The sequence below is a fragment of the Beta vulgaris genome, chromosome 6 (assembly GCF_026745355.1).
Source record: "Beta vulgaris subsp. vulgaris cultivar EL10 chromosome 6, EL10.2, whole genome shotgun sequence".
NCBI classification, from domain to species: domain Eukaryota; kingdom Viridiplantae; phylum Streptophyta; class Magnoliopsida; order Caryophyllales; family Amaranthaceae; genus Beta; species Beta vulgaris.
This window is the reverse complement of record NC_079207.1, coordinates 56,055,102-56,070,610: the sequence shown is the minus strand read 5'-3', so window position 1 is coordinate 56,070,610 and position 15,509 is coordinate 56,055,102. Positions and strand designations below refer to the sequence as shown.

The 15,509-nt window shown below is 42.9% G+C and overlaps 1 protein-coding gene across 1 annotated transcript; it reads left to right on the top strand.

Moving 5' to 3' along the window:
• Positions 1–13,420: 13,420 nt before the first annotated feature.
• LOC125494012 (uncharacterized) lies at positions 13,421–14,053 on the top strand. The gene has a single exon (XM_048637508.1). It carries the CDS (start codon positions 13,421–13,423, stop codon positions 14,051–14,053), a length of 633 nt encoding a protein of 210 aa, XP_048493465.1.
• The last annotated feature ends 1,456 nt before the right edge of the window (positions 14,054–15,509 follow it).

The window sequence follows — 15,509 nt, the reverse complement described above, 5'->3', positions numbered from 1 at the left end:
GTAATTTGATTGGTATATGAACGATGCGTGTTTCAGTTTCTTGGTTGCTGTAGATCTCATCAGTAGTTTGAGACTTGTGTATTGTATAACAATGGTTGCTTTTCCTACGCTTAGGTCTCAAAAATGACATTTAGATTCCACATTACTAACACTATCAGGATGCCTGAGTATATTAAGATAGAGTAGAACGATTTAGAAGGTCATTGTGCACTTAAAATTCTTAACCTTGGAACTGCTATGATCACAATTGTCAAATTGTTAAAATTTGTAAATTGTAACAAATGAAAAACTGACCCTATTTTTTCTCTTTCTTGATTCTTACGAAAGCGATTAAGAAGCAAAACTCATACTAATTTATAATGACAACTATTGCTGTCAAAAGGAGGTAAAATGACAACTACTCAAACCTACTGTAGTAATCTTTTGACGCACCTGATATTACGCCTAATAGCTTTAATTTGATCTTTTGAAAGAAAAGCATGCAATATGAGCTTAACTAGAACACTTGTTATACAATATTTTTATTTTTCATGGTTAGCCCTTGTTTCAGTCCTTTTCCTCGTATCGTTGCTTGTGAATTGAAGTTCCAATTGGAATAATCTTGTGCTGATTTATCTTTAACAATTTTGTATAGTTGATTGTCTCTTAATAGTATTGCCATTATTTTTAACAAGTTTACTTTTGAAGGCTACAGCGTGCAATCTATTTTTTTTTTGTTAACATTTACAGAACATTACTCCTTTGCGCACATTTATGCTCAAGTGATTGGAAATGTTAAGATTGATGCTCGGTAAGCCAAAAAGTACTATGCAAGTAAGTACAAGGATTTTATATCTTTCAGTTATGTTTTAGAAATTAGAACCCTTTTATCCGAAATTGATTGTTCGAGAATAAACCTTATTTATCCCCTTTCCCCCTTAGTTGAAGATGATTGTTCGAGGAATTAGTATGGGCATTTACCCCTCTGGGATCATGGTGCTGGTTCCGTTGAACTGTTTTTTGCCTTTTATTGCTTGTTTCATTCTTAAAGTTGGTGAATTTAGTTAGTTGTTGATTTTGTGGGATCACTTAGCCTAATATGTACTTAAGTGGTTCTTTTTAGGGCTTTAATTGCTTGATCTTTAGCTAAATACATGCGGTTCATGTAATTATTTATGGATTTTTGTGGGATTTGCTACCCTAATGTGCATATGAGTGGCTATTTTCACGACTTTTATCGCATACTTCATGCAAAAACATGGTGAAATCATTCATGTGTTGGTATTTGTGGTATTTTTTAGCCTAACAAGCATTTAAGTGGCTCTTTTCATTGGCTTTATTGCTTGATTCATGCACAAATATGGTGATTGAATAGATGTGTGTTGTTGCATGTGTGGAAATGCTATGTTCATTTGTATTAATCACTTTGAATGTGTGATTTCGAAACACACCATGAAATTTCAATTCTTTTTAGTTAGATTATGTGTTTATTTGCTATTTGTTTTAGATCTTGTAATACTTTTTCGAATTTGCTAGAATTAAGATCTAATTTCTCATGGGTTTTTAGTTTGAGTTGCTGCCATCATCTTGTTGTTTTTTCCAACCATTGTTGTATCTGCCTCTTAGATATGATGACTTATAGTTGTATGAAGGGGTGGTGGTGTTTGGAGGCACTAGGTCATGTATGTTGTATACCTTTGCTGTTACAAACTGTTATCTGAAAGTGTCGTGTTGATTTTCTTTTCTCACTGGGTCTAACACCTCAACCCAAAGAAGAGGCACTAGGTATTGTGTGGTGTATCCCTTGTTAGATTACAGCATAACACTATCTGAAAGTGTCTTGTCAAAGTTTTTTTCCCCTCTTTTTCTTGGGTTTAACACGTGAACCTTCAAAAGATTTATATGTATGTATCATTTGTAATCTGCCATTACGAGTACTCTAGAACTGTTTTTCTTTTCTTCCTTAACTACTTTCTTTCAATTGGGACATAGGAGCATAAAAATTGTTCGTCAGACTCAATTTTAAGGTTCCTTATGTGACATTTTGATTTTAAGGTTTTTTGTGTATATTTATCATAGGCTAACTTGTTATTTATCATTGTAACTTTTCCGGTATGGAATAAGTGGTAGGGTGTGAACCGCTGTGCCCTTCGTATGCCAAGCCGGTTTGGTTTCCTGCAAAAGAGAACACGTAAGCTAACCTCGGGGATTGATCCGAGGAACGCCCCTCCGATGCCTAAGTCAGTAATGGGTAAACCGACAGCTCTCAAATATAGCATGATTGTGTTTGTGAACGTACCTTACGACTCAGATCAACGGGGTATTTACAGGAGCCGGTAAGAGTCATTGTTCAAGTATGATTCTGCTCTTATTGGTTGGACGTGAGTATATTCCTTTGGGATATACTTTTATCCTCTATTCATGTTTATCTTTCGGCCCGTAGGCGCATTTAGATAGAAACTGGATCAAGCCCAGGCCCATGGGTAATGTCCCAAGGAGGGATACAGTCTTGGTATTCAAATGAACCCAGTATATCGAAGTCAACGGGTCTGTAGTAAGAGTATTGACCGTGACGATTCATCATATCGGTCTATGGGGACTAGTATGGAACTTAGTCAGCCCCATACAACTAGCCCCCAAGCCGGTATGTCTGGTGAAGACGTATCCAGCTTAGTAAATATTAGACCGTCATAGGCATGACTGACATGAAATAGCGCGAAAAGGTTACCCGTTGCCTGGGAATCCCAATTGTCGCCTCGATGCGCGTGGCTGCTATCAGAGCTCATTATGAGAAGTTGCCTCACAGCTGTTTCTGGGCATCACAACACGTGGCGTGATCAAGGACGGGAAGACGAAGAGTCACGTAATCCAAACCGTGAATTTTTCTATAAATACGTTGTGGGTGACCTCCGCTCCTCACTTCTCATTATCCTTCATTTGCTTTGATTCTCATAACGAACTTTCTCTCTCTAAGCTGACCCTCTGCATCTTGATGGTTTTTGATCAAATCTCTTCTTCCGGCTTTCACGTACATGCGAATACCGGTTATTCCCTCTTCAAATTCCTTCTTATAGGTATTTCCACAAAATCTCTCCCTGTCTTTTATACCGTCTTATTTATCAACATGTCTTTAAATTCGGATTCACAAAATATATCTAAGAGTCCTTCCGTTATGACCGATAGCGATATTAACTCTGATAGTAGTTCTTCTAGCTCTGTTGGATATGTTAATTCACCGGTAATAGACCACGCCAGGGAGCTTAGGATAAAAAGTCAAAATGACTGTTGTACCTCTGGTAGATGTGATGATGAACCGGCACTGCGCGCCTCTCCCTTAAGAGTAGTAGTGGGGATCGGAAACGCACTAGGGGTGTCGGTCTTCAGCCAATATGGGACTATGGTAGGTCTTGCTAAACGCTCCCCAAAACTGTTTTCCCCCATTGAACCTTCTTCTTCGAGACCGGTAGGAATAGTAGAGAAAGGTGAGACTTCGACTAGGCCGCCACTAAATGTGGCGGTAGTGTCGTCCGTAGATTCGGACGAAGTAGACAGTGTGGTTCGAGTCCTGGAGTCTCAGGGGGAGTCGACAACTTAGAGGCTTAGGAGGACGAGGACCCTCCCGAGGTCATCCCGGAGGAGTCTGATGAGGACGGGCTGGCCGATCTTTACTTTTCGCCCAGCGAGGCCGGTAGCGCCGCCTCAGTAAAAGTAGATGATAGATGGGCCGCTGTCTAAAATGAAAATAAATTTCTTTCTAAGGGACCGGTATATTTCGCGTTTCCTGAGGGGTATAAGTTAGTCTTGCCGGCATCAGGTAGTCGGGTGACCGATTGTCCTTGCCGGCATGTAGCTATTTATGCCCATATGTTAGATTTTGGACTTCATTTTCCTCTGGACCCTTTCTTTGTGAAAGTGTTCCAAGCTTGGAACATCTGTTTGGCACAGCTGACGCCGCTAGGATGCCGAAATTTGATGGCCTATGCCTGGACTGTGCATTACAAAAGGTTTCCCCTGCGTCGTCAATGGACCAAGCCACGTATTGGAATGGAGCATATCGGGGTTTAACACACCGGGAGAGGCAGGCTTTTGACTTCTTCGGGGCCTCGTCTATTTCGGCACTTAGAGGCAGCAAGAAGATACCGGTGCCGCTTATTTGGCTACCTCACGCCAAATATGTGTTGAGTAACCTGGCCCTATCCGCTTTAGGCTTCTGCAATACTGAGCCGCATGGTGGGTCTATATTATTCTTTGTTAAACCGTTATGGGTCTTGTTTGTATTAGTAATTCCTTTTGCTGACTGTTTGATACATTTTTTCAGGCCGGGAACATCTGATCCGCGAGGCCCTTCATATTGACCGGAACGATCAACCCATCAGCAACATGCCGCTCAAACTCGCCCGCCGTTTTACCTCCATCCCCACTAGCGTAGGGAGCCGGGGAGGCAAGCAGGGGCCCGGGACTGGTAGAAGCTCTAGCCCGGAAGAAGAGGCGAGGGATGCCATGCCCCTTGCCCTGCTTAAATCTTCGCTCCTGCCTCAAAAGAGGAAGGCGGAGGCCTCGTCCGGGAAGGACGCGAGGGAGCCTAAGGAGGTGAGGAAAGCGTCGGCTAAAGCTCTTGCTACCGCCGAACGTGGGGTGCAGGATCCCAAGGGCTTGATGAAGGGCCAGGTTGAGGAGTTCGGCACCTCCTCATTGCGTCCCATCATCTACAAGCAGCTTACTCTGCCCGAAATGTTGCCTGGGTTAGAGCACTTTGCCAGGCCTCGCAAGGTCGGTTTCCTGGAGCGCTCTAAGATTGCAATGCCGGAGGTGCTAAAGAAGCGGTGATGCCGGTCCCCTGTGAAGGACGGTGAGGTCTTTCAGCCCAAGCTCAACATCCTTGACGATGAGTCTACGTTGGTAGATCGTCCGTTGGAGGGCCATGCATCTCAAGTATGACATACCGGTGGACGAAGTCCAGAAAGACGGTGGCTGCTGTCCATGCGCATAACTTGACTGTGGCAAGTATTTAGTATGTGCACAAGTTAAGTGTCGACTTTTACTCCTTTTTTATCTGTACTAACGACTTTCTTGTTGCTTTTTGCAGGCGGCCCAATCCAGTAAAGAGCTCTGTGACCTTTATTGGTACTTTCAAACCTCCTATTTTAACTAGCTGGAGGCCCATAAGACTTAGAAGGGCCCAATGGCCGTAAAGGAGCAGGAGCTGAAGGCAGCACAGGACGAGGTGAAGGCCGCCCAGGATGTTGAGAAGAAGGTTCATGACGCCTTGCCTAAGGCCGTATCCGACCATTCTCTGGTCTTGGCGAACAAGGATGACGAGATCCGCCTCCTTAGGGAGCAAATTGCTGATGCCAAGACCCGGGAAAACGAGGTCATTGGAGAGTTATGTTGCTCGGGCTCTTCATTTCGACACTCGGACATGGGTGGGACTCTTGTACACTTTGTTTTGGGCTACAAAATAGAAAAAATTCCAAAAAATAGCCGAGTCGGACACTTGGACACGTACCCGTGTCGGACATGGGTACCTGAGTCTGAGCAACATAGTTGGAGAGTACTGGAAGTCCATGGACTTCGTTTCTCGTCTGGCCAACCGATACAACTACGGTTGGGCAGCGACTATGAGGGGTGCTAGGCACGCTCTTCCCAACTTGGATTGGTCTCAGGTGGAAGAGGCTCATAGTCGTCGGGACTTCGAGCTCCCGGTCGAGGGTGAAGTCCTTGACTATGGAGTCACTGAGGCCGACATAGCCAATGCTGACCCCGGGTTTGAATTCGAGGATTGCCAGGTTCAGGAGGTTGACAACACAGTTAACACTGCTGAAGATCCGGTAATTGTGGTAGACAATCCTGGAACCGAGGAGCCCAGAGAATAGGCCGTTAGCTTTTCTTTCTTCTTTTGCGGTCTTGCCGCCTGAAGTATCCTCTTGTTATCAGATCTTCGATGCCGTCTTTCATGTCCTTACAGTCATCGGTGATGTGACCATAATCCCTGTGGAACTTGCACCACTTTGATTTATCCCGACCCTTATAGTACATCTTTCTGGGCCGCTGCCACTTGTCGTCTTTCTTATGAAGCTCATATATCTCAGCTCGAGACAACGTCAGAGGGGTGTAATTCCGATATCGGTCAGTTCGCCCTTCCTGACCCTTCTTTACCGTATTACTTTTCTCTTTTTTTCGGAGTTTTTCAACTTTTTATCTTTTCGATACTTGTCTTCCTTGCGATCCTTCTCCTTTTCCTTCTCGTCTCCTGTCGGCCTTTTAGCAGTTGCTGCCTTGTCGAACTCCTCTCCATGGATGAAGTCGTTCGCCTTTTCTAAGACTTTCGTTAGGCTAGTCAGCTTTTTGCGACCCAAGTAGCTTCTGAAGGCAGTCCCTTCTTTTAGACCCGTCATCAATGCTAAGACTGCTACCTCTTGTTGCAGGCGATGGCTTCCGCATTGAATCGCCCCACATAGTCCCTCAAGCTTTCAGAGTCTCTTTGCTTGATGGATATCAGCTCGCCGATAGTCTTTTCCCTGCGCTTGTTACTGACAAAGTGGGTAACAAACATGGATGTGAGCTGGCGAAAGTCGAAGACGGTTGCCAATGGTATGCTCTTGAACCATGTTTTTCGTTTAGTATACATCATCTGACTGAATCTGTTGGTGTGCATTGTTGGTGACTGAATCCCTTTAATTTCTAGTGTTGAACATTTGAGCAAGTTTTATCATGTTTTCTATTAGACATTGTTGTTCGCATTGTATTGCTTGGTCTAAGATTTGGCATGATTATCACACCCTTTATCAACACATTTTTACGTTTCTTTAACTGTCTGACCATTGCCACTCGCCAACTCCATTGTCTATATTGTATCTGATGGATGACCAGTTTGGTTTATCAACACATGATGTAACTAAGTGATATGTTTCATTAAGTTAGAGATATAATCCAGCTTATCTCTGTTTGGTTTTTCCTAATTTTTGTTCTAATGCGTATTACGAAACCTGTAGTTACTCAATAGAAGTGACTAGGAGCCTAGAATTAAAATTGTAATTTCCGATTCTGTCTACCAATGATTTGAAACTCTTGCTTTGAAACAATGACATAGTAGCATTGTAGAGCAGTTTATGTGATACTTTGTTTTTCTATTCTTGTCTTTCACTAGTGGAAAAATGAAGAAGGGCTGCGCTGAAAAAGGCCTGTAAGGCTGCGCTTTTTGACAGCAGCCCTTTCAATAGCAGCCCTTCACATTTTAAGTAGGGCTGCGCTAGAAAAGCGCAGCCCTTCCTACCAAAAAAAAAATTTTTTTTTTTTTGACATTTTTTACTCATAATCTCACATTTTCTGAAATTATACAGAAGAGAAACAAAAATAAACCCAAAACAAAAAAAAGAACGAAACGAAAATGAAAAAAAGGAACAAAAACTAATATACAGAAGAGAAGAAATTATAGATCTGAAAATACAAGAACATTAATCAAAACGAAGATGAAAATACAAGAACATTAATCAAAACAAAGAGAAGTATAGAAGAACATTAAATCAAAACAAAGAGAAGTATACAAGAACATTAATCAAAACAAAGAGAAGTATACAAGAAAATTAATCAAAACAAAGATTAAGAAATTATAGATCTGAAAATACAAGAACTACCCCCAAACATTAACCTAATAATGTTTAAATACATAAAACAAAACCCTAATACATAATTAAGGAAAAAAAAATTCAGAAAAACTTAAAATGCCTATTTGGAGGCTTAAACGAACTCGGATGGCTTAAAAAGCCTAAACGTCACGGCGTAGCGATGTGTTTGACTCGTTGGCCCGTTCCGCTTCCATAAAGGTATCACAATAGGCAATCGGACTCCGTCGGCATGATTCGTGCAAATCATTTCAGGCTTTTTGTCGCGTTTGTCGCATTTTCTGGGAGTTTTTGAGAGAGAAGAGAGGATGAGAGAGAAGGAGGAAAGGGAGGAGGGTTGTGAGAAGGAGGAAAATGGATGAGGGACGTGAGAGAGGAGAGAGAAGGAGGGATAATATATCTGAAGCCCGCTCAATATTTCAAAGCCCGCAATTTTTTTATTTCAATTTTTTTTAAGAAGGGCTGCGCTTTTCTTCAAAAGCGCAGCCCTACTTAGTCAGAAGGGTTGCGCTTTTAGGAAAAACGCAGCCCTTCACTTAGTAGGGCTGCGCTTTTATAAAAAGCACAGCCCTACTAAGTGAAGGGTTGCGCTTTTATAAAAAGCGCGGCCCTTCTGTTATGTAGGGTTGCGCTTTTGTACAAAAGCGCAGCCCTTCCTACGCAGCCCTTCCTTTTTTTTCCCCTAGTGTTTGTTATCTATCCTTGACTTTCATGTATCAATTCATCTTTGATCAGACTGAAGACGTGAACAAAGTTAGCAAATTGATAGAAACCGTGTAATAGCCCATTAATTAGTATCTCAATTAGAGCATTAAAAAAAGTTTCCAAATTTATTGTGTGTAAAATGAGTTCAGCATTGTGAAATAGTATGTGAGGATATTCATGACTTTAATTTAGTAAATATTGTATTATGCGAAAAAGATCTACTAATGTACTTCCTCTATTTCAAATTAAATGCACCAATTTGGATGGCACATTCTCCTAAGCAAAATTTCTTAATGTGAGATTAAGAAAAGGTGAGGGCATAATTATGTTTAAGTGGAGAGAAGAAGCTGGCCATCACCATCACTGTCATTACTTGACACCACCACTCAAACCGCCATCACCACCACCACCACCACCACCACAACCTCGCTACTACCACGACCACCACTCTTGTTGCCATCACCGCCACCACAACGACTCTATTGCCATGACCACCACTGGCTGCCATTACCACCACCTTCTTCCTGCCATTACCACCAACTTCTTGCTGCCCCCACCACCACCTAACCACCACTGCAACCATATCTTACCACCACCACCATCAAAATCCATTACCGTACCTGCTGCTAATTTCACGAAGGAAACGACTCAACGAGGGGAGGGTATAAGGTGGAGCAGCAGGAAGTAGGGCGGCAGCGGGTCGTGGGTCTCTCGGTGGAACTTTGGCTTCGGCAGTAATACCGGAGCAAAATGCAAGAGAAAGAAACACAAAGGGAAAGAGAGCAGCGAGAGAAAGTGGAGAGCATGTGGTGTGTTTTGGGACCCCCGATGGGTGGCGCACAGGTCCACCAGTGGCTGGGAAATGACGGTGGCAGGGTGCTGGAGCGAAGGTGATGGCGGTGAACCGAAGGTGATTTTGGTTGGAATGAAGTTGTCATTGGTTTTGGGCTGGTGGGGGAGGATATCGAAGAGAGATGATGATGATGGTGATTGTGGGCTATGTTGCTCGGACTTGGGTACCCGTGTACGACACGGGTACGTGTCCAAGTGTCCGACTTGGCTATTATTTGTGGAACTTTTAATTCTTTGGCTGAAATTGAAATGTCCAAGTGTCTTACCAATGTCCAAGTGTCCAGGATCGGACACGGGTACTTGAGGTGAAATGAAGAGTTCGAGCAACATAAATTGTGGGTGGTGGGTGGCGGAGGACGGACGCCGCCGAGATTGATGATGATGATGGTGGTGGTGGAGAGAAAGTTGGTGATGGAAGATGGAGGAGAGAGAAAGATGGCTAAAGGATGGAGTCATCGAGATGGGAGCATGGAGGAGAGAGAAATAGTGGTGGCTCGTCGGGTGAAGGTGGTATTGAAGAGAGAGGGAGTTGATGTTTAGGTTGATTAATTTTGATTAGGTTTTAATTAATATTATTTGGATAGTATAATATGTATTTTAGTTTTTTAATAAGGACATTTGGGTAATTTTAGGGGTAAAAATCATACTAAAAATAGAAAGAAGAAAATTGTTGCATTTAATTTTAAATTGCCATTTAAGGAAACTATTGCATTTAATTTGGAACAGAGGAAGTATTTTGTAAATAAATGTATAAACTTAGTTTGGGTTTTGTAAACCAAATTCACCCACTCATAAGTCATACTCCCTCTGTTTCCTAAATATCTTCCCTCTTTCTGTTTAAGTGCGTTTCCAAAAGATCTTTCCTCTTTTACTTTATTCCTTATTTGGATTTTTTTTCCCTTTTTACCCTCTCATGTCCTTATCATATGGTCCACCATTTCATTATTAATTCAATTTTACTCCCTTTCTCTCTCCTACTTTAACCCCTTTTAATTTTTTTATTTATCTTAACCCCTTTCTATCTCCTACTTTACTCACCCCACACCCCACACCCCACACCCCACACCCCACACCCCACACCAATTGATTCTCATTGGTATTTGTAGTAACAGTAACAAAGAAGATTTTTAGGAAACGGAGGGAATACTTGTGGTAAAAGAAAAGAACCCTAAAAAAAAAAAATCACAACTTAAATTAACTCTAATTTCTATTAGTACATGAGAATATTTATTGATCAAGTTGAGCAAGACAACCAAAAAGTGACAAAAGTAAAAAATGGCTGGCCAAGAGCCGGCCTTGCTTTACTAAAATAGCAAATTAGCATATTTATACTGGTAAACTAAGTTAGGGTTAACTGAGAGATGAGAGAGAAAATTGTAGAGAGAGACAAACCCTTAACTCCTCCAACCAAAAGCCCCCCCCCCCTTCTAAAACCGCCCTCACGGCAACTCATAACCTCCTCCAGCGTCATTGTTCCGCGCCGCCGCCAGGTAGGGTCAACAAGAGTGCTTTGAGTCCTTCCCAGGTTGTTGATGTTGGTCATCCTTTGAGTCTTTCCTTTCGATCCAGCTTCAAGGATAAGCCCGAATCTTTTTCCCTTTTGAGCCATGATGGAGGTGGTCCTCTAGCCATCCAAAAGGATCATGTCATTGTTCCTATTTCTGATGAAGATTACTCGGCTCTGAGTAAGCCATGGAACATGGCCATAATATGTAAGGTAGTTGGGAAATCCTTCTCAAGAGAATTTTTGAAGATTCAACTGGTTAAATTATGGTCCTTGCCGGAGAACATTGATCTTATCGCAGTTGGGAGAGGGTTTTACGTGGTTGTTTGCCCATCTTACCAAAAAAGAGCTTCCATTCTTGCCGATGGTCCATGGGTCATCCAAGGAGCGCACATTTGGGTGCAATGCTGGGAACCGGGGTTTCGGCCGTCACAAGCAAAATGTAGCAAGGGTGTAGTGTGGGTTAATTTACCAGAACTACCCTTGGAATTTTATAAACAAGAAATTTTAGTAAAATTGGGTCGCACCATGGGAGAGGTGGTGAAGATTGACGCGAGAACGTTAGAGGGAGGGAATAAGAGATTTGCAAGACTCTGTCTTTTAATGGAAGGAGCTATAAAACCTCCTTCAGGTGCTTGGCTCGGGAAATCCTTTCAACCTCTTGAGTTCATGGAGGGCCAGTGGTTTTGTGAGAGCTGCAACGTTAGTGGTCATTCGGGAAACTTATACCGGAATAATAGAGCTCCGGACGTCGTGAAGGGGGGAAAACTCCTTGAAAATTCCGAAGCCACGTGGGGGCCATCTGGGTACAAGAAAAAAGTCAATACAAAGGATAGGATATCTGAAAGAGGAAAGTCAAAAATAAGAGGGAAATCCCACAATTCTAGGTGGACCCCTAAAAAGATGAAAGAAAAAGAAACAGGAGAGAGAGTCGAAGAAATAGAAGGCGGCGCGGGTCAGATTGAAATGTCTCATCCTAGGAAACCTGTCGCTGTAGAAGTAAACAATGATGAAAATCCCTTCACTCTCCTTCAAAATCTTTCGGAAGATTTCATGGAAAATCCCTCACCCCCTCTGCTGCCGAAACGTGGCGTTCAGGGTACTGCTACCCTGCTACCCAGAAATTCTGACGGTTCCTCGTCAGGCGTGTGTTTGAACCAGTCCCCAAAAAACAGCTTAAAACAGATAGAAACTCAAACCCACCCAAATCCTAAACCACAAAAAACTTCAAACACTAGCCCAGCTGAAAAAAGTTATGAATTTTCCCATGGAGATCGAAGTATCCTCCCCTCCACCTCTATCACCATCCTTAAGCCCACCCTCTCCAGAATCACCCCCTCGAGTCCACCACATAAAGTCGATAGCCCCAATAAGATTTTTTACCCCAGCCCTCCCCCTCAAACCGGAAACTTCTCCACTTTTCGTGGATTACATGCTAGCGGAGGATCACGGGGAAATAATCGAAATATCACTGTTCGAAGTGAAACAAATGATCCTCGACCCCAAGAATGCAGACCCACGGTTCAAGGGGCTGTTAATGTACATTTCGGGTGTGGGGTTCTTTCCCGCTCACCTTCCCCAAATTCAAAATACAAACCATCTTCCCCCTGTGGTTCAGATATTCCTAAAGTGGCTAATGAGGAGAGAGGACGGAGCCGACAAAGAAGAACGCGATCTTCTTCACAACTTCGGGCTGTGGTTGGACCCTCGAAGTCTACTGCCTCACCATCGCCAAAAAGCAAAACTAAGGTTAGAACCGGTTGTATTCAAGGCATTGAGCAATACCAACGCTCTCCTTCTTGCGAACCTTCTACCCATGCTAAAACAGATGAAAATAATGGCAAATTGGGACGAGGTCACAGGAGGAAATGGCCTGCGGGAAGCCGAGGTCACTCTAAAACCGATGAGGAACATGTGGCTTTACCCCGAGACGGGCGAACCGGTCTTGCCGTGGGTGGAAACCGAGAGTGTAGTAGTGAAGTCACTCAAAAACAAACCCCACCTTCCTTTTGATATGTCCATAATCATGTGGAATGCAAGGGGGATAAGCCGCCCCTCCTTTAAACCAAATGTGCGACACTTGATTATGAATCACGAACCTGACATCCTCATATTGGTTGAAACGCAAGTTCCGAGAGTTTCTACGGGATGCTTGGTTAATGACTTGGGATTTGACTCATCACATCTTGTTGAACTTACTGGTAGAGCGGGGGGGATTCTCCTTCTGTGGAAGTCAAATAAAATCAATATCCACATTCTTGGGGAGAATCGTCAAGGAATATACGCGCTGGTGGAGGTATGTTCTTCTAAAACTTCCTTTATTATTACGGCCGTATATGCGAGCCCTCATCATGATATGCGTATGAATTTATGGGATGATTTGTGTAAATTTTCTGAAAATTTAAATCATCCATGGTTAGTTATAGGGGACTTTAATGAAGTTACTTGTCAAAATGAAAAATTTGGGGGTAGAAGGATTAATTACAGATAGGTCAATATGTATGTGAATGCCATGAATTATTGCAAATTAATTGACTTAGGGTATAACGGGTCTAAATTTACTTGGACTAATAAGCGCCGAAATAACCCAATTCTCGAACGTTTAGACCGGGGGTGGGGTAACGGGGCTTGGTGTTCAAAGTTCCCGAATGCAAGTTTGTGGCACCTCCCGCGGGTTACTTCCGACCATTGTCCTCTGTTTTTAAAGCTTGATAACCCAACCCCTAGGCATGGCCCTAAGCCCTTTAGATTCGAACCCATGTGGTTTAGAGATCCATCCTTTGACCAAACTGTTGATAGAGCGTGGGAAAGAGAAAATACCAATGCGCAAGGAAGGTTAGAAAATGTGAAGGACTCTCTAATTGAGTGGAATAAGGAAGTTTTTGGGAACATATATCTTAGGAAGAAAAGGGCGTTTAGAAGACTTGAGGGCACTCAAATAGCGTTACATTTAAACCCAACCTCACCTTTCCTACAAAACCTCGAGGAACATTTAGAGAAGGAAGTTAAGGAAATTTTAGATCAAGAGGAGTGGCTTTGGATTATGAAATGTAGGGTGGATTGGATAACGGAAGGGGAGAGAAACGCAGCTTTTTTCCATCGAAGTGTCATAATTAAACGTGGCTCAAACCGCATTCTTACCCTTAGAAATGACGTTGGGGAAAATCTGACCAGACCGGAGGAGATTAGGAATCACCTTAGGAGTGCCTTCCTGAACCTTTATACTTCTGATCACTTAGTGAGCCAGAATGATATGCATTTTCAGTATGGTGACCTTAATATTACCCAAAAGCCTAGCCTTGACGAAATTAAACTAGCTCTTTTCTCAATGAAACCCCTTAAAGCCCCGGGGCCTGATGGTTTCCATCCTGTATTCTTTCAGAAAAAGTAGGAGGTTGTGGGCCCCAGGGTGTCTCATGACATTCAAAATTGGTTTGTAAGCGGGAGGATCCCGGATCAACTTTGCAAAGCCCTAATCTGTCTCATCCCCAAACAACCATGCCCGGAAATGGTAAAACACCTGAGACCTATAAGCCTATGCAACACTCTTTACAAGCTGGTCACCAAAATTATCGTCAATAGGTTAAAGCTTGTCATCCCCTAGTGGATTTCCCCGAACCAAAACAGCTTTATGAAGGGTAGGGGACCGGAAATTAACATAGCGGTGGCTTCTGAAATTCTTCATTCTCTTCACAAAAAGAAAGGAAAATGGGGTTGGTTCGCCCTAAAAATTGACCTTGAGAAAGCGTATGATCGCATGGAGTGGAGTTTTGTTAAAAAATGTCTGCAGATGCATAACCTTGACCCTGCTTCAGTGAACCTAATCATGAATTGCATTTCCAAGGCTTTGTCCTCTGTGCTTGTTAATGGCCAAAAAACTATGTCATTTGCTCACTCAAGAGGCCTTAGACAAGGAGACCCTATGTCGCCATACTTGTTTAATATCTGCCTTGAATACCTGACAAATCTTATCAATCAGGCCACTGAGTCTAAGACCTGGACCCCCTTTTGGGTGGGTAGGAAGAAAGTCCCGATATCTCATCTAATGTTCGCAGATGACCTTCTGTTATTTGGGAGGGTGGATGAGTCAACTGCGGGGGCGGTCAGAGAGGCTCTTCAGATTTTTAGTGCGGAGTCAGGGCAAAAAATCAATGAGGATAAAAGTAAACTAATATTCTCCCCCAATACACCTACGGTTCTCCAGGACCTTTTCCAGGAAATAATTAAGGTCAAGAGCTCTGAAAACTTAGGTCTATACCTAGGCCTTCCTCTGTCCCATAAACGACCAAAGAAAAGAGATGTAGAATTCGTGGTTGATAAAGTTAGGAAAAGACTAGCATCATGGAAATCAAATTTCTTGTCAAGAGCGGGTAGGTTAGTTCTTATCTCCTCAACCCTGAATACTATCCCCAGTTACTACATGCAAGCTAACTTTTTCCCTGTAGCTACCCTGGTCGAACTTGATAAAATCTGTAATAACTTCTTATGGGCTGAGACTAAGGGGAGAAATCGTATGCATTTGGTCTCAAAAGACAACACCTTTCTACCCAAGAAGCTTAGGGGCCTAGGAATTAGGAATCACCGAACCTTAAATACCTCACTCATGGCTAAGCTTGGGTGGAAAATGTGCCAGGGCCCTCCAAACCTTTCTCAGGAGTGTATTCTATCAAAATATGTCAAAAATTCGGGGGTCACCAATTTTAAGAATGGATCCCATGTATGGCAGAGTATTGGGAAAGGCTGGCATATCCTTGAGAATAGTTGTCAGTGGAAACTAGGTAATGGGTTAACAACCTCCTTTTGGGATGATGACTGGTTAGGTATAGGCCCTACCCGTACCTGTGTGG